This window comes from Natator depressus, chromosome 1 (genome assembly GCF_965152275.1).
Source record: "Natator depressus isolate rNatDep1 chromosome 1, rNatDep2.hap1, whole genome shotgun sequence".
NCBI lineage: Eukaryota > Metazoa > Chordata > Testudines > Cheloniidae > Natator > Natator depressus.
Window position 1 is genome coordinate 243,403,152 of NC_134234.1, and position 24,154 is coordinate 243,427,305.

At 43.8% G+C, this 24,154-nt stretch overlaps 1 protein-coding gene across 2 annotated transcripts in view; it reads right to left on the reverse strand.

Annotated features, from left to right (window-relative positions):
• Positions 1-1,976: 1,976 nt before the first annotated feature.
• FAM180A (family with sequence similarity 180 member A) overlaps positions 1,977-24,154 on the reverse strand; it is a 31,932-nt gene continuing 9,754 nt past the window's right edge. Inside the window, exons 1-3 of one of the 2 annotated variants that reach the window (XM_074949559.1) lie at positions 20,718-20,768; positions 5,035-5,138; positions 1,977-4,012 (exon numbers count right to left, since the gene is read on the reverse strand). In XM_074949559.1, coding sequence (XP_074805660.1) covers positions 3,668-4,012; positions 5,035-5,138; positions 20,718-20,721 — 453 coding nt within the window. In that variant the 5' untranslated portion in view covers positions 20,722-20,768 and the 3' untranslated portion in view covers positions 1,977-3,667. Of the gene's footprint in view, positions 4,013-5,034; positions 5,139-20,717; positions 20,769-24,154 lie in introns of those variants that run through there. The other variant, XM_074949549.1, reaches the window with a different exon arrangement.

Below are 24,154 nucleotides of genomic sequence, written 5' to 3' on the forward strand. Positions count from 1 at the left end.
GAGAGACCCCATGGGACTATTGATTCATTTGCTCAGTGTTTTCCACTTTGCCAGAGTGGGGAGTGCCTCTGCACGGCCAGAGAACTGTGAGTGCCAAATGTCTTGCACTGAACAATAGGGTCTTTGATGCCAACAGGCCACAAACATCCATTTTTGGTGAAACATTGTGGACTGATGAAAACTTGTGTGGCCAATCACTTGATTATTCTTAATGTAAGGGGAAAGAGATCCAGCCACCAGAATTATCCCGATGTCCTGGCAGTGTGGTTATCAAAGCTGGTTGAAACATTTCCCACAGAGTAATTTTCCATTAGAAAATGCAGTTTGATTGAAATCAAAACATTTGGTAGAAACGTGTCGATTTCAACAACATTTTTTGATGGAAGAACATTGAGATGATTCATTTCGTTTTGGTAATGTTGAAATGTTTAGTTTCAATAAGGCAAAAACAGTTTTGTTTCATTTTTTGCTATTACGTTAATTTTAATATTTTATATCTATATATTATATTTAATATTTTATAATACAATGATGCAACATGAAAATGAAATATTGTTTACCTTTTTGAAACAATTAAAAATGAAATGAGTTTCAAAGTGTTGACATTTCCTGTTGAACAGAAATCCCGTTTCCTGCCCATCTCTAATAGTTATGCTTTGTGGGGATGGAGCTCCACAGATTGAAAGATATCCAGGGACTGAGAGCATGCTGCAGGGTAGTTAAATAGCAAATCAGCTCCTGAAATAAAGGCATGTTACATCTGCAAGTTGCCACATATCCTCAGTGGAGTTACTTCCTTTAACAAATACACCAAACAGTCAAATAGTTCTCGGTTATAGTTTTATTATTTCATTAATGATTCTGTATTAAATAAACTTGGGCAATCTGAGTGACACAATAGTATTTCTCTTTTGTTACATTATCCACAGAAACTGGGCCAAAAGGGAGGGGAAAATAAACTTGAGAAGACTTAATTTAACAGTGAAGAAATAAAGATAATCTGTAAGGCACAGTAATCCACGGGGAATGGTAGGATGTTCTGAGCAATGTTTGTACAGATAATTTTCTGAGGGGCTTATGATGCTCACTGGCAGATGAACCTTGTATGCATTATAATACCACCTGGTGTGAGGGAGACCTCTCTGTGTAGTCAATTCTACTTAAAACTTACTGCCTCAGTCCTGGTTGTTGTCACAGTAGGGAAGAACCACTGGACTGTGGAGGGAGCTCCTGAATGCTCTAGTTCCAGTCTCTCCCAGCAGATGTCACTCTAGGGAATGGAATAGGAGCACAGAGTAAAAACAGGGTGATCACTCATGGTAATTACCCTCCATGAGCAAATTAATTATACAACAGGGTAATTTTAAAAAGGAAAAAACCGATGGTTTGTGTTTGCTTTTAAGAAATAAGGCATATATGGGCGCTCCCCTCTACTCCCGTTCCATGCCGCTCTGGAAAAAAAGAGTAATCCGCAAGTTTGTGAAATAGGTGAGGGTGGTTTCCCAGAACGGTGCAGAAGAGACATTACATGTGGGACATCTGCTGGCCTACTTGTGGTGGTGGGAGTTTGGGAAAGGGCATTCTGGAAGACTGACATCCTTTTTGGGGAAGCGTTAATTAATAAAGGTTGTAGCATATGGCAATTTGGCTAGCAATGAGTTGCATTGCTCCGGGCACAGGAGTGGAAGGTATGTATTGCTTTTCATTTGGAAAGTTTCTGTTAGATGTGTTAAGTGTAGGCCAGCTGTGGTGTTTTTGTGTCTAAATACTCTTTCACACACAAACACAATTTGCTACACCTGTTGTTAAAGATGCCTCACATTTTCCATTATAAAACCCTATTTTCAGTTGTTTATAACTTTGCAAAACTCTAAAGAACACCAGCTACTCTAAACAGCACCAGCAGGTGAAGGTCCCACAGTGGCCATACACCAGCTGAGGACTGCCAGAGCATATTGTCCTCTGATAACTCCCCCTGCTTGCCCTGGACTGTCCCCAACACCCTGTCTGCAGTGGAAGCTGCAGAGAGGGAAATGTAGGAGGTGGCTCTGCTGGCTCCACATTTACTGGGAAATCACCCACCTAGTGGAATATCCCCACAATAAGGGACTTGCAGGAGATTTCTGCTCTTTTTTGTACGGCCTGAGTGATACAAAAGGAGCAGCGTGGGACTCAGAGTCTGGCCCTTAAAATCCAAACTATTTCCCTTGCCGGTTTTAGTTTGGGCCTGTCTCTATTTATAAAGTTTAGAAAATTAAGTAAAGTGGATGATTAAAGAGAGAAAGACTGAGTGTAGTGTGTGAGAGTAAGTGAGAGAGGGCACAGGTGCAAATATTAAGAGGGTAACAGCTTTTTAGAAGTGCTCAGAAACTATAGTGAGAGATGCTAGAAATACCTAACATAGGTAGATAAACAGCATTAGTATAACCTGTTTTAAACCTTAAGACATTGTCACTAGAACAGGTTGAACTGTTCATTGCAAATAATTTATCTGATGAATACCTTTCCTCTGCCCATGAATTATCCATAAAAGTCTTGATTTTTACACCCTTCACAAAGTTCAGGGATGTTCTGAACCAGGAGATTGGTTCAGCCACTTTGAGTTATAGGGACAAGCTGAAAAATGTGTAATTGTTACATTAATCTAGGCTCTGATCCTGCTGTTGACACCACATGGACAGATAGTTGCAGGCTCAGAGCCATGTGCAAATAATGGAAGGACCTTTATAGACTGGCTGTGAGAGCTCTTCTGGGGAGAATGCACACACAAATAACGGTGTGTCCTTCCACAAACAAATATTCTTGTGAATAAAAACTGGCTCAACCCAATGTATGTGAACAAGAGATTAAAACAGGTTGCCAATACCTGGGAAGCGAGTCAGTCAGTTTGAGTTACAAGAATATTGCTGATTTTACTCTTCCCATAGTCTCCAAGCTCTAATTGCCATGAAGTGTCTTCATTTTATAGTGGGCCTGTGTCTCACTCTCTCTCTCTTTTTACACCCCATTAGGTGGCAGCAAAACTCCTATCTTTTTTCTAGCCAGGAAGGTAGGATTCCTCAGCACACTCTCCTTCTGAGCTTGCTTTGCAAACTATTTAGCGGAGCAAACTCCCCTCCACCCCAAGACAGCTCAGGCCCAAATTATCCCAGACATAAAGCCATTAACTTTGTTGATATTACACCAGGGATGGACTTGTTTAATGGGACTTCGAAATATCTACTACTTTCCAAAACAGGAAATGGGTTTCTAAACCTTCACCCAAAACTTGCCAGATGAGCGTGCCCTTCCTTCATCCTTTGGGAATAACTTTAAATATATATATATTCCCTTCACCCTCAGTAACAGAACATTCTTCTTTGCCCACATGAGAATGGATGCCAGGGACTGAAGCAGACAAGATGTTTTTCCAGTTTAACATGTTTCTATAACAATATCTCACTAGGGGGAGCTAGAGAATAAAGAATCCTTAACTTAAATCCTTAAATTTGTTAGTCTCTAAGGTGCCACAAGTACTCCTTTTCTTTTTATGGATACAGATTAACACGGCTGCTACTCTGAAACCTTAACTATGCGTAGACTTAAATTGTTTACAGAATAAAGTGGTGGACATGCTATGTGTCCCCTTATCAGCAGAGCTTGTTGCATTCTTGGTGTATAAACTCCTTCAGTGCAATGGCTTTTTGCTGTATGAGAACATCAAGTCATGCTTCAGGGCCTTGTAGAGACTGATGAAGGATTCGGCCCAAGAGTTCTTCTGGTGCTTCCAAGATCGAGCTGCCCTGTAGGCTGTGTAGACCATGGTCAAGACTGTCCTTTCAAAATCTTCTTTCTTTAGTTCCCTCGGGTAGGCAGAGAGCCTGGCACTCAGCCGACGAATCTCTGTGATGCTCTTGGGGATAATGTCATTGCAGACAGTGTCAAATTCTTTGGCCTTCCTCAACGAAGCCAGCTCCTCGTCTTTAATGGAGATCCTCAGACCTTTGTCAATTTCAATCTCAGCTAAAAGAAACTGGTACAAAATCAGAACACAGAAAGCTATTTATCTTCTGAGAGTCTATATATAGAGTAAACATTAATTTAGAGCTTGTTCTTATTTCTTTTCTTTGGTAAAATGTAAGCAAAGAGCTAAGCCAGGGTAGAATAAAAAGACACTGTTCAAGTTGCCCTCTAAAATTCCACCACTGCACCTTAATTCCTGCCCTTCCAGTTCTGGGCCCACTACACTGCCTTACCAATACATATTAATACTGGCCTACGATACCCTTCCTTCTATAGTTCAGGATCTTATCTAGTCAGGCTGAACTGTGGCAGATCATGCAGTGGCTTTGTAATCTATACTAGGGTCAAAGCAACAGAATCAGTTTCAAATGTGACCCGAACAGAGGATTTGAGCCTGCTCTGTACAGGTGAAATAGTCATGCTGTCCTGGGAGATTTGTTTTTCGTTTTGATTCCTTGGCACTGCCAGGCATGGTGCTGTGCTACTAAGCATTGATTCGTTTGGCACTGATGCTTTGGCTCAAGGAATCAAAATGGCACTATATGGTTACCAGTTAGGGGGCAGAGAATGGGGTATGTTCAGTGGGGGCATTGGCTCTGGATCTTGCCTTCCCTGTTGGTCCAACAGAAGTCACATCTACTGAACTCCAGGTGCCAATGTGAGGCTTACCTATGGGCTGAGGGGACTTAATTTCTTGGGAAGTTTTGTTTGTTTGTTTTAAATCAGGAGTTCACTTTGAATTGAGAGTTTCTCAAATGTAGGTATATTTTAATTTGTTGAATGTACATGCACCTAGAATCTGAAATAGAGATATTTTATACTTTAAAAAGTATATACGTCTCCAATCCCTCTCTGTTTGGTACCAACAGTGGGCTACTAACCGTAAGAGACTGCACATGGTCAGTAATTCAGGTTTGAGGCTGGGGCAGAGCTCAGAGATAGGGTGAAATGGGGAGGCTGTGATGAATAGGAAACAATGACACTATTCAAATATAGAGACTGAAGGGTGCCCATTGCCCCCATATACTGAACCTCAAAAAGCATGTTCACATCGTCCAGCGAGTTCTGCAGCACTGGGTTCACGAGGGCTGATGATGACCATCTCTTAAACCGCTGAGCAGATGGGAAAAGCATGGCTGGAAAAAAAATCAACGGGAAGAGAGATTTAAGCGAGTAGCACACACTAAGGGAGCCAAGGACATTTCAGTATCAGCTTTAACCAAAGTACAGTCTGTTGCAGAAAATATATTGTAGGGAACAATTTTGTACTGGGCAAAGAAATTGACTACTTGGGTTGTAAGCTTTTATTTCGAGTATAAGCTCTTTGGGGTAGGGGCCATCTTGTTGTTCTGTGTCTGTACAGTGCAACCACAATGGCATCCTGAGTCCAAGACTGGGGCTCCTAAGCACTGCCACAATACAAGTACAAATAATATGACCTAGACGTTTTCTCTCTGATTCAGGATCAGAAAGGAGCCTCAGTTTGGGAATCTAATACTGTCACAGGGAAAGGACACGTCACCAGTGGTGAGCTGGAGCTGGTTCGCACCGGTTCACGCAAATCGGTTGTTACATTTTGAAGCAGTTTTAAAACCGGTTGTTAACTCGCTTCCCTGCAGGGGGCGCTGAGGCTTTGATGGGCTCCGGCCGGGAAGTGATGTAATTCCTCCTCCGGCCGCCGGGGGCGCTGCGCTGCGGGAGCCATGTGGGCTGCCGCATGGCCCTGGGCACGAGTCCTGGTGCTGCTGCTGCTCCCCCAACCCCTGGCCCTTGGGCTCCCGCTGCTGCCTGGTGGGTCCCCGGCTGCTCTGCTGGGCCTGGGCTGCGTCCTGCTGCTCAGGCTGCTCCGAGCCGCTCTCCCCGTGAGCACCCACCTGCCCGCACCTGTCCCTGTCTCCAGCCACCCCCCGTCTCCAGCCACCCCCGCACCCCGTGCCTGCAGCCAGCTCCTGCCGCACACACCCCTTGCCTTGCCCGCAGCCAGCCCCTGTCTCCAGCCACCCCCTGCCCTGCCTGCAGCCAGCCCCAGCCGCACCCCCAGCACCCCCTGCCCGCACCAGCCCGTCTCCAGCCACCCCTGCACCCCCTGCCCGCAACCAGCCCCTGCCGCTCGCACCCCCTGCCCTGCCCACAGCCAGGCCGTCTCCAGCCACCCCCGCACACCCTGCCCGCAGCCAGTCCCTGTCTCCAGCCACCCTGCACCCTTGCCTGAAGCCAGCCCTGCACCCCCCTGCCCTGCCTGCAGCGAGCCCCTGCCTCCAGTCAGCCCCTGCCCTGTCTCCAGCCAGCCCCACACCCCCTTGCCTCCAGCCAACCCTGCACCCAGCTCCGCACCCCCTGCCCTGCCCGCAGCCAGCCCTGCACCCCCTGCCTCCAGCTAGCCCAGCCCCACGCCCCTGTCTGCAGCTGGCCCCACGTCCACTGTTGCCCTGCTGTTCCCAGGGCAGTAACCCTGCACACCTGCTTCAATGAGGGGGGCAGGGAGCAGCTGGGACCCACACATATGCACACTCTAGGGTGACCAGACAGCAAGTGTGAAAAATCAGGACAGGGGGTGGGGGGTAATAGGCGCCTATATAAGAAAAAGACCCCAAAATGGGGACTGTCCCTATAAAATCGGGACATCTGGTCACCCTACACACCCCCAGGGAGTGGCAGGGACCCACACATGTGAAATGGAGCTCATTTCTAGTTCAGGCCCATCTTTTTAAAAAAGAACTTTAGGCAGGGTTAACACACACCCGTATTTTCCCGGACAGGTCAGGCTTTTTGGTTCTTAAATCGCCGTCTGAGAGGAAAATACGGACGGGAAAATACGGACGTATGGTAACCCTACTGGTACAAAAAATACATACTGGGGCACATCCCTTACATCAGAACTTTTTATAGGGAACCAGTTGTTAAGATTTTGGCAGCTCATCACTGCACATCACCCTGTTCGGAGCCTCCACATATAGTCAGGAAGTCACTCAACCCATGTGTTGCTCAGACTCCACCTAGGATAACTGTAAGGGTAGGTCACATAGTTTCCTTGCAGGCTACCACTGAATCTGTTGGGGTGCTGACAAACAGTGTGGTCAGCACTCACTCCTCTGCAGACCAGAGAGCCACGTCTATGATATATCCAGGCTTGGAAGGATTGGATTTCACCATACACACACAACTGACAAAAAATATTTCCATCAACAGCAATCAAAACGTACAGACAGATGAAGTTAGAAAAATGCTGCTTTGAGAACTTATTCCAGTTTGATTTCAGGATATTTACATTGTATATTTTGACATACGATCTTAACAATTTGTGTTTTAACAGTTACAAAGCTTTAACTTTTTGAATCTCCCTTTCTGTCATGTATTATTTTCTGATTCCCCCTGTTGTCTGACCCCCATACCCCGGTGGTAAATTCCTGCAAATGTAAAAATGAAAAATCAAGAAAAAAAATTAAAATCTATAATTTCCCACAATTGTGAACATTTAAATCAATATATTATTTTTTTTAAAATGTTTAAACGTAAACATTGATATTATCTCTCAACACTATAAAAAATAAAAATTTAATTCTGCCAAGCCTACATATATCTAATATGGACTTATCCATGGATAAATGTGCTTAGTAAACAAAACTTTAATCACTGGGCAATTAAAATGTTAATGGCCAAGCAGCTAGCAGAGATCCAGTCAAAATAATGAAGATTCATTGATAACTTTTTAGGCATCCTTTCCATGGCAGCTGTCCCATGCATAGAAACATCTATACAGGTGTGAAATTTTGTATTCATGAGTTTTCCCTACGTTGTGGAACAGGTGACTCAAGTATCTTAAGACATTGCTATAATACTTAAAAACACAGCTGGATGGATGTTTTATCTTTTAGTTTTCAAGTTTCCTGGGGAAACCAAAATCTTCTCCTAGTCTATTATAAACATATATATTTTTCAGACTAATCACTACCTGCAATTCAAAGTTAGAGGGGGATAGAAAATAGATTGGAATTCTGGACAGATCCATAACTATTGAATCACTTCCATGTCTCTGTAATAGTGCCTTACATCTATAACTATCTCCCAGGCACTATACAAATTATGTATATATAGACCTCACTTATCCCACACAGAAATGCAACAAACTATTTAACAGGAACACTGTACAACAGCTTTTGATAAAGAAAGTGAAGGATGATATTGCCAGCTGAAAGTGCACAGGGAGAATTTAGGTGGGTGGATTATTGCATTGGAATCTAGCTAAGAATGATCAATACCTTTATTTTACAACTCATCCAGAAGACATCACTTCCATGAGCAAGGCTCTCGATGTTAGGAAATTGGCACAGTGCTGATCTAAGGTATGTCTACACTTTGAACTAGGGGGTGTAATTCACAGCTTGGGGACTCTGATCCAGCGAGCCCACTAAAAATAGAGTGTAACTGCAGGGGTGGGGGCAGCTGCCCTGAAGGTGTATATGTACATAGGGTGGCTAGCCCCTCCCACCTCTTGTGTCATGGTGGCTACATTCTATCTTTAAGCATGCTGGCTTGATCAGAGCAAGCATGGGTACATCTCTTCAAGCTGGAATTTTCACCCCCAGTTTGAAATGTAGACACACCCTTAGAAAAGTGCCTCTTACTGAATCACTAGCTGCACTTCCTGATGTTTTCCTATCCAACAACTGACCAGGATGACATTAGTAGGCTGTGAGATATAACGGGGCCAAGGCCTGAACATGATACATTTGCAAACAAGAGGCTTGTATATATTTAGAGACTGCAAACCCCTCTATATGAGCCAGGTTGCATTAACTCTCTGAACTGTTCACCTGGCCCCAAATATAGATATTAAACCTTTGCTACAGTTCTTATAAACGTTTTTCTGTCTTCATAAACTTTGTGTTCCTTTTTAATATTTTTATTTTTTCTTGCTCAGCATTTTAATTCAATCCCTAACCACCCACATCTTCCAACACACACACACACACACACACACACACACACACTTCAAATTCTCCTAACCCTAGTGATTTACATTTCCTTCAGGGTTTGTGTATGCATTTACAGAACGGGATTTCTGGTTTTATTTACTCAGTGTTTATGAGCTTGTAAATTTAGCACAAAAATCAAGATGGAGAAAGATTTGCAGCCAGCCAGTCACAAGGAAGTCTGAATTTAATTATTATAAACTCATCTAGAAACTTTTCTGCTGACTTGACTTCCTCCTACACTTACAGCTTTAACATGAGTTACCTGTGCAGTATCAAAGAATAGCACAGGACCATTTATGACCATCTCTTTTCCAGTTTTTGCCCCAAAGGCGTTTCCTGTAGCATTACTAGGTATTTATATCATAGCAATATGTATCATTTTATGATGATGATGCAGCTGATTCACATCATCCACAAAAATTGTGACCGTCTGAAGGAAGGGGATTTCTGATCAATGCAGTCATATAATGCCTGATCCAACAATCATTTAAGTCAATGGAGACATTCTTATAGACTCCCCCCCCCATTTATATTATAGTGCCTAGAGACGACAGCCAAGACCTGGGCCCCATTGTGCTAGGCCCTATGCAAAACATAATAAGAGATAGTCCCTATCCTGAAAAACCTACAATTTAAATAGACAAGACAGACAAAGTGGCCAGGGGTATGACAGACCAACGTAAGAGATTCCCAGATCACTTTTCAACAGTGTGTCTTGGGCAACATTCCCCTTCTCACCAAATGCAGGCTGTCATGTCCTAGGGTATCGGTGTGGGTGTGCATGGTCTTAGAAATTAGAGATGGAAGTGCCCTATTTGGTCACCCAGTCCTTCCCGCACAAGACTGTTTCATACAGAACATTTCCTAGTGCTTTATCTCATCTACTTCTAAAAAGACACAAGAGATGGAATTGCCACAGATTCCCTCTAAGAACTATCCCACAAACTTTGATGAAGGCTGCTTCTGCATTAGTCTATTTGGTAACTGCACTGCCAATTTGTAACTCATGGTGGGTCACCGTTGCTTAGATATTTAAATATACTGTACCACCAAGAGTTAAGCTTGCAATAGATTCTCTTTTAGTCATAGACTTTTACATTCAAAAAGTTTTCTTAAAGACTGTTTTCTTATTTCTAAAGGAGTGTCCTGGATTTCATTAGTATCGTGATAAATATTTTTCTCCCTTTTCCAAAATTCCATTTAGGTTCACTTAAGAACTGGCCCGAACCGACAGATACTTTGTTTTTCTTTCAAATCCAGACTGCTGCTCGCCCTGTTTGCATCCCAGTAGTGATTTGAACACAAAATAAGTATTGAGCAAAATCACACAAATACAAAAATCATTCTCTTACTACCATCGTGAATCTTATCCATTTATTTCCCTTTCCTTCAGACAAAAAATCATACAAAACCCCATGACTGACACTGGTGAGCACTATGCCAATGTATGTTTATTGCAGGGAGAACATAATACTGTTTCCAGTCTTCAGGGCTGCAAAATAAGAATCTAATTCAAATGAGATCATGACTCAGTGGTAGTTTTTCCCCATTCACTTCAATAGGCTTTGGATTATAAAACCCATGGACACTGACCCAATGGGAGTCATTCTTTTGAACCTCAGTGGGTTCTGGATCAGACCCTATCTCTCCGATATGGTGAAACAAGAAGGAAATATTTTATAGATAACTGTAATAGACAGCCACTATCCAAGAGCAGACTGGTTTCTGAAGTTTCCTCTTATACCAACTAATACAGAGAAATGTTATCTTATTTTTAATCTCATCTTGATAATATTCCTGAAACCAATGCATTTTATAAAGTCTCTTTGGGTAGTGCTGTTGTGTCCTTCCCCAAGACACACACTGAAAAGCACACTATCAGAGGCTCATTCACCTGCACATCTACCAATGTGATATATGCCATCATGTGTCATCAATGCCCCTCTGCCATGTACATTGGCCAAACTGGACAGTCTCTACGTAAAAGAATAAATGGACACAAATCAGACATCAAGAATTATAACATTCAAAAACCAGTTGGAGAACACTTTAATCTCTTGGTCACTCGATTACAGACCTAAAAGTGGCAATTCCTCAACAAAAAAACATCAAAAACAGACTCCAAGGAGAGACTGCTGAATTGGAATTAATATGCAAACTGGATACAATTAACTTAGGCTTGAATAAAGACTGGGAGTGGATGGGTCATTACACAAAGTAAAACTATTTCCCCATGTTTATTCCCCCCCCCCCAACACACACACACACACACACTGTTCCTCAGACGTTCTTGTCAACTGCTGGAAATGGCCCACCTTGATTATCACTACAAAAGGTTTTTTCCCCCCGCTCTCCTGCTGATAATAGCTCACCTTACCTGATCACTCTGGTTACAGTGTGTATGATAACACCCATTGTTTCATGTTCTCTGTGTATATAAATTTCCCCACTGTATTTTCCACTGAATGCATCCGATGAAGTGAGCTGTAGCTCACGAAAGCTTATGCTCAAATAAATTGGTTAGTCTCTAAGGTGCCACAAGTACTCCTTTTCTTTTTACTGAAAAGCAGGAATCTTCTAGACTCTGAATAGTCTCATTTGTTCACTTTACTAAAAAATAAATTATAAGAAAAAAACATGAAGTGCCCAAATCAGCTCTTATTTATGATAGCCTCTGCTGGAGTAGAAAAGTCTTTAGGGTAGAAATTTATGGCCATGGGAGGTTATCACGAGCTCACTCTCTCAGAGGGGCTATAGTGAGCCAGGGAGCACCTTGGCAACTGCCACAGTAGGGAGTACCCAATAGAAACAGAACTGTTTTCCCAGTCATAAACCCAAAGGAGGCCAGAAGGAGAAACACCACATGCTCTTCTTGGAGGTGATTCTCCAGTAAAGCACAGTGTTTTTTGCTGTTACAGGGGGAGGATGTCTGCAACATCATTCACCAACTTGAACAGAACTGGCCCAAAGTTGGGACAGCTTTCCATGCCTCCCTGTTCTCCCCCTCTAACTCAGAGAAACGGTAACAGTTCTGCCTAAATCCTGTTGGAATGCTCCAAGGAGATAAAATTCCAGGCAGCACTTTAGCATTCGAGTTTGGTTAGATAAAGCAGCTTTCCTACTGCCACTGTCCTAAAGCTGCAACTCTCTACATGTTTCTCAAGGAGGTTTCCTTAGTGCTAACAGCTGAAGATAAATCAGGACTACTTCTAAAGTCACTCCAGACTCCTGGTGATGAACAGGAGGTGGCTCATGCAAAATATATGTTTGCTTACCTTAAGACACCCACATTCCATGCACACACCTGAGCTAGAGTATTATCTCTGATTGTCCATCCATGTCCCCATGTGGTCCCAATGGCAACAACTGACTACCCTAGTTTCCCTCCTCTAGTCCCCACTAGGAAAGTTGTACTTCGGCTCTACCTCTGGGCCTCCTTGTACCTGTAGCATGGATTGCCAGAGCCTCACAAACGGATGTGGCCAGCAGTGGCCAAGAGTACACAGAGTTGGGCTGAGCTGGTCAGGGTTTGGGTGGAAGCTGGATGGAGTCCCCCAGGAGTTAATTTGTAGTCCTTCAAAACCTAGGGCCAGCACTGGTAGTGGGAAAGGGCATGCCTGGTCACAGGTGCCTGATGAGCTCTTCCATGTTTTATTGTTTGCTTGAAGTTGTGGCTTTTTGCTGTTTCTGGCTGTCACCGTGTACCGGGCCATAAATAGAAGGCCAGATCCTGGGCCTTGTTCTGTCTGCTTACTGCTCTGGTAGTGCAAGACCTGTGGAAAGTCAGCTTAACTGGGTATTTGGAAATTTCGCTGGGATCATGGAATCTCCAAGTGGCATAGAATGTAGCTGCCTCTACACCAACCCTCTAGCAACCCCAATGCAGGGGGGTGCCAGGGCATAGCCTTAACACTGCTGCTGCAGCTCTGGGTCACCAACAGCTAGAATGGCTCCTTGGGAGCTGTTGCTCCTGGGTGCATATTCTGGCAGCCCTGAGGGCTGTTGTAACTTGCAATGAGGACTGTCAGTCCTAGGATCTGGGGAAAAGGGGCACAAGGGTAGCTTAAAGCCACCATTGCCTCCTACCCTTGGGTTCTGTGCTGATTACAGCTCAGCCAATCCTGAGTTCTGAGCTGAGAGAGGTTATTTTATTTCCTGGAACAGAGTTACATTGTAAGTGTGGGCCCCTTACTGAATGAGGGAGGCAACCTAGTGACAGAGGATGTGGAAAAAGCTAATGTGCTCAATGCTTTTTTTGCCTCTGTCTTCACTAACAAGGACAGCTCCCAGACTGCTGCGCTGGGCATCACAGCATGGGGAGTAGATGGCCAGCCCTCTGTGGAGAAAGAGGTGGTTAGGGACTATTTAGAAAAGCTGGACGTGCACAAGTCCATGGGGCCGGATGAGTTGCATCCGAGAGTGCTAAAGGAATTGGCGGATGTGATTGCAGAGCCATTGGCCATTATCTTTGAAAACTCGTGGCGAACGGGGGAAGTCCCAGGTGACTGGAAAAAGGCTAATGTAGTGCCAATCTCTAAAAAAGGGAAGAAGGAGGATCCTGGGAACTACAGGCCAGTCAGCCTCACCTCAGTCCCCAGAAAAATCATGGAGCAGGTCCTCAAAGAATCAATCCTGAAACACTTACATGAGAGGAAAGTGATCAGGAACAGTCAGCATGGATTCACCAAGGGTAGGTCATGTCTGACTAATCTAATCGCCTTCTATGATGAGATTACTGGTTCTGTGGATGAAGGGAAAGCAGTGGATGTATTGTTTCTTGACTTTAGCAAAGCTTTTGACACGGTCTCCCACAGTATTCTTGTCAGCAAGTTAAAGAAGTATGGGCTGGATGAATGCACTACAAGGTGAGTAGAAATTTGGCTAGATTGTCGGGCTCAACGGGTAGTGATCAATGGCTCCATGTCTAGTTGGCAGCCGGTGTCAAGTAGAGTGCCCCAGGGGTCGGTCCTGGGGCCGGTTTTGTTCAATATCTTCATAAATGATCTGGAGGATGGTGTGGATTGCACTCTCAGCAAATTTGCGGATGATACTAAACTGGGAGGAGTGGTAGATACGCTGGAGGGCAGGGATAGGATACAGAGGGACCTAGACAAATTGGAGGATTGGGCCAAAAGAAATCTGATGAGGTTCAATAAGGATAAGTGCAGGGTCCTGCACTTAGGACGGAAGAACCCAATGCACAGCTACAGACTAGGGACCGAATGGCTAGGCAGCAGTTCTGCGGAAAAGGACCTAGGGGTGACAGTGGACGAGAAGCTGGATATGAGTCAGCAGTGTGCCCTTGTTGCCAAGAAGGCCAATGGCATTTTGGGATGTATAAGTAGGGGCATAGCGAGCAGATCGAGGGACGTGATCGTTCCCCTCTATTCGACATTGGTGAGGCCTCATCTGGAGTACTGTGTCCTGTTTTGGGCCCCACACTACAAGAAGGATGTGGATGAATTGGAGAGAGTCCAGCGAAGGGCAACAAAAATGATTAGGGGTCTGGAACACATGACCTATGAGGAGGGGCTGAGGGAACTGGGATTGTTTAGTCTGCAGAAGAGAAGAATGAGGGGGGATTTGATAGCTGCTTTCAACTACCTGAGAGGTGGTTCCAGAGAGGATGGTTCTAGACTATTCTCAGTGGTAGAAGAGGACAGGACAAGGAGTAATGGTCTCAAGTTGCAGTGGGGGAGGTTTAGGTTGGATATTAGGAAAAACTTTTTCACTAGGAGGGTGGTGAAACACTGGAATGCGTTACCTAGGGAGGTGGTAGAATCTCCTTCCTTAGAAGCTTTTAAGGTCAGACTTGACAAAGCCCTGGCTGGGATGATTTAATTGGGGATTGGTCCTGCTTTGAGCAGGGGGTTGGATTAGATGACCTCCTGAGGTCCCTTCCAACCCTGATATTCTATGATTCTATGATTCTATCAGCATTTTTTTAATTTCATGTAATCCCAAGCACTTGACAAAGCAAATGAATTGGATACTGGCAGTGCAGTGACTACGCAGGCAAATGCAGTAGCCGTCATGAACCCAGTAAGAGCTCACAAAGAGCCTGGGAGAGTAAAACCTATTTGCTTGAGACGATTGCAGGGAAGTTCACGAGATATTCTCTAGCTTCTTCAGAAGGGCCATTGGGAAGTCACCGGAAAAGTTCACAAGAGAATTTGCTTTAGTAGCTCCTCTAAGGTATCTCTAGTAGTTCATCTCACAATTCCCATCCCACTAGTACACTATAGTATTGACATTAGAGATGAGCAGAAATTTTGCTGTGAGACTCAAATCCAGGACATGCTGCTTAAAGTTTTTATCTCACTGTCACCTTTGAATATGCCTGCCTTTGGGAATTTTGAGTCAGACCCATAATAGTTGATGTTTGAAAGTATTTTTGTTGTTGTTAGAGGAATAGTCATTGTAGTCCTTTTGTTGAGTTACTCCATTAATAGAATAACACCTGATCAGTCAGACCTGGATCCAGAGTTATTGCCACTTCAAGTTAACTGTGAAATATCTGCACCTCACAGCCCTGCAATTGCTCATTCAAGAGTCACTAGATGTTTTGCATCCCTGGGCAACTACCAAGTGTACGTCTGTGGCTGAGCTTGCCCTGCACCTGGTCGCAGGAGGGCTGCCTCTTGCTGAGTAGAATGGTGTTGAGGGATGTTCAGCGGGCAGTGAAGGAAGTAATGAAATCCACCAAGCTTATGATGACTGGATCTGTATTAATAAGAGATGAGCAGACTTGTTTGCAATATTCCCATCCTTCCTTACTTCTTGACCAGCACTTCATTGACCCCAGAAGGATGCATGTTCTACAGTCCCACAGGGTGTTTGGAAAGTGAATGCAGAACACATGCAATTGGCTGTCAGGCCAGGACCTGAACTTTGCCTGACCAGCATTGCAATGGAGTGTGGTCAGGCATAGCTTCTTTTTAGTTCTTGCCATTTTGCCTTCTCAATCCAAAATCCCAAGTTAAAAATTATTTAATACTAACCCATCATGAAGAGAAATGGGGAGAGAAACTGCTGGAGGAGGGATAGAAATAAGGGAAAGAAAGAAAAGATCATTTGGATTGAACCAGAAAGACAAGAAAATGCAGCATATTACTAAAGACCAGTTTCTGTAGCCCTTACATGGAATTGCACTAACTCACACAAGTAACTCCATTAAAGACAAGTGCTACACAGAGACCTGTAGAAATTGGCCTTCATGCAGTAAAGCCCCCATTTTTGGGGTATGAAGTCTCCATCCCCTATGAAGGAAAACAATAACTGCAAAAACAAAAACAGAAAAACCTAAATCAGTAATTAAAGAAACCAGAAGCAAATAGAATCTGTTGATCTAGCTTTTTATATAAATGCCCACCATCTTAGACTCAGCTCCCAAGAGTTAAAAACACAATTATCTTTTTTTCTGTTCTGTTGGCTAGAGGCAGGCCTAGAAGTTGGTTATTCTTTTTATTAATTAATATTATTTTCAATAAGATCCAAAAATGAAGCTGTCATATTGAAAGTCTGATTTTGTAGGTTAGGACACAGGAAATGCAACTGCCATGGGACTGCATGAGAAAAGCAGGCAACTTTCTATGCTGTTTTAAGAGAAATTCTATTTTAAAAGTTGTTTAAAATGAACTATATAATTCTTAGTTGTCTAAGTAATTACTATTGTTTCAGGTTTCAGAGTAGCAGCCGTGTTAGTCTGTATCCGCAAAAAGAAAAGGAGGACTTGTGGCACCTTAGAGACTAACAAATTTATTTGAGCATAAGCTTTCATGAGCTACAGCTCACCTCATCGGATGCATACAGTGGAAAATACAGTGGGGAGATTTTTATATACACAGAGAACGTGAAACAATGGGTGTTACCATTGTGACAGGGTCGGGCTAGATGTCTATAGGAGAGTAATAGAAGGCAGATATATTAGCCCCAGGCTAAATAGGTCTCTTTTCCCTGGGAAAGGGAACAGGGAAGTTTCCAGAACAATCAGGAACCTTCTGGAGACAATTAAGACAGGCTGATTAGAACACCTGCAGCCAATCAAGAAGCTGCTAGAATCAATTAAGGCAGGCTAATCAGGGCACCTGGGTTTTAAAAAGGAGCTCACTTCAGTTGTGGTGTGCATATGAGGAGCTGGGAGCAAGAGGCACTAGGAGCTGAGAGTGAGAACGCGGACTGTTGGAGGACTGAGGTGTACAAGCATTATCAGACACCAGGAGGAAGGTCCTATGGAGAGGATAAAGAAGGTGTTGGGAGGAGGCCATGGGGAAGTAGCCCAGGGAGTTGTAGCTGTCGCACAGCTGTTCCAGGAGACACTCTGGACAGCTGCATTCCACAGGGCCCTGGGCTGGAACCCGGAGTAGAGGGCGGGCCCAGGTTCCCCCCAAACCTCCCAACTCCTGGTCAGACACAGGAGGAGTCAACCTGGACTGTGGGTTCAGAAAAACGGCCAAGCTGAGGGCTGCCGTGAAGCTCCAAGGTGAGCAAATCCGCCAATAAGCGCAAGACCCACCAAAGTAGAGCAGGAACTTTGTCACACCACACATACTGTAACGAGAGTGATCAGGTAAGGTGAGCTATTATCAGCAGGAGAACTGGGGGATGGGGTGGAACCTTTTGTAGTGCCCCCTACTGTTCCTCACACATTCTTGTCAACTGCTGGAAATGGCCCACCTTGATTATACTACAAAAGGTTCTTCCCCCACCCCCCGCTCTCCTGCTGGTAATAGCTCACCTTTCCTGATCACTCTTGTTACAGTGTGTGTGGTAACACCCATTGTGTCATGTTCTCTGTCTATATAAAATCTCCCCGCTGTATTTTCCACTGCATGCATCCGATGAAGTGAGCTGCAGTTCACGAAAGCTTATGCTCAAATAAATTTGTTAGTCTCTAAGGTGCCACAAGTACTCCTTTTCTTTTTACTATTGTTTCAAATTACCTTTAATCTGTGTACCATGCACCAAAGAAGAGCCCATTTCCTAAAAGCTGTCTTCTAGCCCAGGTGTTCCTTCCCATTCTATCATCTCAGGCCTCATAGGTCACTAAGCATGTTCTGCACTGGAACCCCTGAGATGTGTTATTGCCTGAAAAGAAAATGATCAGAAGTTGTGCAGTGTAGAGCAACCTCAGTGTAGAACTGGTTGCAGAGGCAAATCCTTTCCTGTGTGCTAGTGATAACATGGTAGGGTCTATCACTTGGGGAGATTTAAAGGCCTTTCCAATCTGTAGTTTAAATAGAGAGGTATTTCTGGAGATTTTGTGTGTGTGTATCTATCTATCTAGATAGATAGATACACACACACACACACACACACACACACACAGTATTCACGTGTATCTGTTCCAGGTGAAATGTTTTGAGCAGGAAAGAACACACTGTTCTGAGGCAGCTAGAATGCACCTGGAGAAATGTTCACTCACCTGGAAACTATATCAGTCACTCCTTTTCACCTGAGAGATCCCAGACACCTCCCACCATGGAGGAGTATCCTGTGTCATTCATTCCTCCCCTAGTTATAAAGAGAGGGGTACCCTACAGAAATCTTTTGTGTCACACATGAGATAGGCCTGTCAAAAGACGGCTTGTACAGTAGTGAAGTCATGTTGCCTTAGTAAAATGAAGAGAAGGAAGTCAGTAGAAAGAAACTAAAAGTGAAGGAAAGGAGTGCAGGTTTGCATGCAGAATATATTATTATAGTATTCCTAAGAAGTTGGGGCCATACTGTGCTAGGTACTTTGCAAATACATAGTAAGAGATAATCTCTGTTTAAATAGGGGAAAAAGGAAATATTATCCCCATTTCACAGATAGGGAACTGTGACCCAGAGACATCTAGTCACACAATAAATCTCTAACAGAAAATTGTGGGTGCAATTCCCACGCTATATCCCAGTCCTATGCCTTAACTTCAAGACCATCTTTCGTCTCCATCCTTATTGGGTGATCCTGGCCATTAGCAGGCATAAAGCCATCCAAAAAAGAACTTGAAATCTCTCTGCACTGATAAATACATACAGGACTGTACAGTGATGTAATCTATTTTCATTTCTTGCAGCAAGGAGCAGAGAGGGAGGGAGGGAGATAGTGCAGATGGATATTGTGCTCCTGAGGATGTTGCATGCGGGACTTAGTAGGAAGCTCAGCACAAACAAAACAAGGAGGAGGAACCTTCAAACGAACAAAGGAACGGGAACAATGGAAACCAAGAATACCATACCAGCAAAGCCACTGACCCCTAGCAGCTCTGAAAAGCAACTTCATTCTGTCCCTTTGCTCCCTGGAAAGGGCAGGTCCCTAGAAAAAGTTTTTTCAAACCTACACTCTTTTACCTTAGCAGTTGCAAGCAGCAGACCTCTGGGCCAGAGAGCAGTGAGTTCAAGCCCCATACCAACGACATTTCGGATCATATGTACTGCAGCACTGGAGGGCTGTGGTGGACTGTTCAGAGGTGACACATAACATAGTGTAAGTTACACCCTCCCTTACACCCAGTTATATACAGTCATTCACGCAGATTTCCTCACTCCGCTGGTGGGTAAGGGAGATAGCAGCTGTGCAACAGTCTCTGATTCACTGACACAGTTGGTGCACTGGTAGAGTTGCTCTGGATGAAGGACTTCCAGTGCAGGTATGGTAAAACTCATGCTGTGATGCAATATTATGGTCATTCCAGGACACCTAATGGGGTTGAAGGGGAGTGCCCAGCCTGGAAAAGTTAAGCCTGGAATCTGCATGGTTCCATGCCCTTTGATGTCACCCCTACCACGCAGACTCCCTTGTGCATTGTGCCACCGAAAGCTATTACTGCTCCTTCTGCTCCCCGTATTGCTGGGGAAAGTGTTGCCATTAAAAGTTATTTGAATTTTCAATGAATTTACTTCTGCTGCGTTTCTCCCTTTTTGTTATTTCCCTTGAATATTCCAGTGAAAACGCTCTGTTAGTGTGTGTGCGCGTGTGTGTGCACACACATGCACACAACCCAGCTCATTTCAATTGTGAATGCTCAAAAATTAATCAAAAGTCTATTCTGAATTGCATAACTAGGCAGACAACAGTATGGATTTTGAGTCACAAACTGCAATCTGGCACTCAAATATTCCATTTTAAATTTGCACTGTTGTTAGTTAGTTCCATCAGACACCCAATTATGGGACAGAAACAATACCACAGGAAATAGGTAACTAACACAACATCGATTTCAAAAGTTTCCAGTGAAATAAAACACAATGTTTTTGAACAACAAGGATGATTTACCATTGGAACAAACTACCAAGCGAAGTAGCCAATTCTCCATCTCTTGATGGCTTCAGATCAAGACTGGATGCCTTTCAGGAAGATATGCTTTAGCCAAACAGAAGTATTGGGCTCAGTACAAGGGTAGCTGGGTGAAATTCTATGGCTGTGATATACAGGAGGTCAGACTAGAAGATCTAATAGTCCCTTCTGGCCATTAAATCTATGAATTTACCAATAGACAATCTGCAGACCAAGAGCCAGATGCTATTACTCAGACTGAGTAGTACCTTAATTTATGAGATGTCTCACTGAGATCACCAAGCTATTATTTAATGTAAGAAAGAATAGAACCTGGCTCCAGAAATTATTTGCCAAAGAAAGTAGTGAATAATTTCATGTCATGAATAAATTAAGAATTTTAACAATGTACCCACATACTATTTGTGAACAGAAATAGAGGCAAAATTCATTTCATAAATAGTTTATTATGAAGTACTTACCCATTACTAGATCCACAGATGGGGGAAGCTGATCTTCAGTAATATCAGGTATCAATACACACAGTTCAAAGCTGGCGAGAGATTTCCTTTACATTGCTGATTTTTTCTCTGATTAGGAAGGACCAGAGTTGTTCCCCCTTCCCTCCCACCGCTCTCTACAAATTCAAATAAATTTGTAGAATGAGAAAACATTAATCCCTCTTTTCTTTCTCCTGCTTTAGGATTTTACTTGTGTTTCAGAAATAGGAAGAGCACAGCTGCCTTTCCAGATGTTTGCTGATCTCCATATATCTGTGCATCTGCTGCTAGTTTTCTTACTGACATAAAGATGTGCTAGATAGGGAAAGTATAGAAACCAGCCTTGTCCAGTGAGCAAGTTGCAGGGGACTATAGTATCCTTTAACTGAGGAAATCAATTGTCCCTGGAAACAGAGTCTTTCCAAAGCATCATGTATTTCCCAAGAGTGGGAGCAGAAGACTGATGTAAATGTGTTTTATGAACTGGAATTGTACAGGTATTTTGCTGCTCAGAAAAATCTGAAGAGTAAGAACCACCTGCAAGTCCTTAACTCAGAGTGAGGGGTGTGAGGTGAGGCCCATTTGAAAGAAAAATCAGAATAAGAGAGTCCATTCTATCAAATTTTCATCATAACTTCGTTAATGTCTGACATGAAAGTGATGTTGATGGGATAACAGATGGTGACTGCAAAGATATGTAAAATCTCAAACACATTTCAAAGTGTATGCATGTTATGGCACACCAGTGGAATTTCACCAACATTTTGAGTATTGCCAAAAAATGTACTAAAAGATTGAAAGTTGAATTTGAAATGTATGATTTATAATACAGAAGCCTCAGCGAAGATCAGGGACCCATGTGCCAGATGCTGGGCATGAGAATAGTCAGACAGTCCCCGCCCCAAACACCTTACAACCTAAACACACATGACAGACAAAGGAGGGGAAGAAGAGATAAAATATGTAAGCAGAAGGGGAACTGAAACGCAGTGAGATTAAGTCAATGGTTCCCAAGCTTTTTTTTCTTAGGTGACACTAACAATTGCATTTATCTTTTTTGCAATCCTCCCAAAGTCCAAATTCATGGGGGTTGGCCCAAAATCATCAGTCAGCATCCTTCACCACCTCTGCCTGCTCCTCATCCCACTGAGGGGGCACTGACCCCACCCTCAACAGTGCCCTCCCATTGCAACCTTAGTACCCTGCCCAGTAAAGAGGGAAGGTTGAAGAGTGAACCTGCCCCCACTCACTTGCAGCAGTGGTTCCTGTCCCACAGGGCTGGGCCCAGCTCCCTGCTAGGGTCAGCTGGGCCAGATTTGAATGAGTGATGTTGAAACCTGGCACATGGCACTGCAGTGCTAAGTGGTGGCTGGGCCCAACCTGAGCAGTGCTGCGAACCTGTGTGCCTGGTCGCAATGTCTGGAGCTGGGAGTCAGCCCCACAGGACAGAACCTGCCATTGCGGGCTGAGTGCTGGGCAGGCTGGCTTTCCAATCCCCCTGACCCCAGGTCCTCCCCTTTGCACTGGGCCTGCGATCCATCTAGAACCCTTCCCATGATACTCTGCTTTGGAAACACTGGACCAAGTGGCATGCTTAAGGTCACATAGAAAGTCTGTGGGAGAGCCAGGAACTGAATCCCTCTCTTCTGCGTCTCAGTGGAGTGCCTTAGCCACAAGGCTGTCCTTTCTGCACAATAAATTTCACACTGCTCTGAAGTTGGAATATTCAGATATTTCTGGTTTCATAGCCCAATGAGTGAAAGCTGAAGTATGAAGTAAGACTGGGGTTGCTATTAGGATTTCGAGTGCAGAAAGCCAAGCCAGCTCAAACAAGGTGCATTGCAATCTGCTAAAGCCAGCTAGACATTCTGGGATAGATCCTCAGATGAACTAAACTGGCATCGCCCCACTAAGTCAGCATTGGTCAAGTTTACGTGAAGACACTGCACTACAAATCTCATCGTGTTTTGCCATATGTGGAGTAAAGCAAGCTCACCCAAAGAGCCCTGGCATCCAAGGGCCATCTCTGGAGCACAGAGAGCAGGAGTTGAGGTTTATGTTCGCTAAGTGTTGTGTTTCTCTCAATTATCCATCTATGGGGCCAATCCTGAAAGCTGCTGAGCACCTACTGCTCCCATGAAACAAATGAAAATTGTAGGGTCTCAACACTTCACTCTGCGGGTGCCATCTCACATTCTCTCAGCCGGAGTGGATTTTGCTGCATTTGTCAATGTGTGTTTGATTCAGCGATAGGCATCCCCCTTTTCCAGTCACTCCTCCCTTGAGTTTGTTGCACTGAACTTGTAAAATGGATTTTGGCTTCCAGAAAAATGATCCAAGTAAATATTTTAGGACAAAATGATAATGGCATGATGTCATAAAATTAGGAAGACCAAATTCAGGAGACTGCTCCTTCCACGTGAAGCAGACTCTGGGGTGTTACGGATTGAATGCAGCCCTGATATCCACCCACCCTCTAAGGGTTATTAGAGCTAGGGAAGTTGTACAATGGCTGAAAAAAGCCTTGAATAAGATAGCCTGGATTTAAAAGAATGTAATCCATTCCTCTTTAGGGGGGAAAAAAACTTTGATTAATGTTATTTATCCTTTCATTAATGATAACTGCCTAGAGCCTTCCAGCTCAAATGTGCTTCCTTAGAGGATTGTTTTTCCATCATCTCATATGCTCACTGGATTGTTTACATAGGGCTGCCCGTGAACACTGGATTATTACTTAGACTGTAAATCCTTTGGAGCAGGGAGTGTCATTATGTTCTGTGTTTGTACAGCACCTAGCACAAGGGGGGTCTGGTCCATGACTGGGGCTTCCAGGCACTGCCACAGTGCAAATAAAGAAATAAAATAACAATGGACATGGATTTGTTATTGTTGAGTTGCTCATGAGCACCAGACTATGCACACTGGTTTAATACTACGTGTCTATATAAGAAGACTGAGCAGTGCATACCAGTTTGTCAGTGAGAGGTTGCTCAGATGGTGATTTGTAGTTTTCTGGATTATTTTTATCATTTGTATTTAGAAAATGATCCCTGAAGTATTTATTAATATCACCACCACGCGCGCACACACCCACACACAAAATGCACTGCATTTTGCAAATAGATTAAAAAAATGCAAACAGCTCTTTCCAACCAAGATGAGGTTAGAAGAGCTAACACAACTCTTTTCTAACTCACCGGTAGGGCTGCAAAGGTCCAGTCAGCTGCATTGATTTGCAACAACTTCAGTGGAGAGGCACTTGCTTGTGTGACAGACTCCGTTTTGGCCAACACACTAATGATCTCTTATCAACACCCACTTACAGTCTTGCCTTCCTGCATGGAAGATGCAATACTCTATGGCCTAACAAAGACAAGCAGCCTAGTCAACATGCCCGACTAACAACTGACACATTTTCC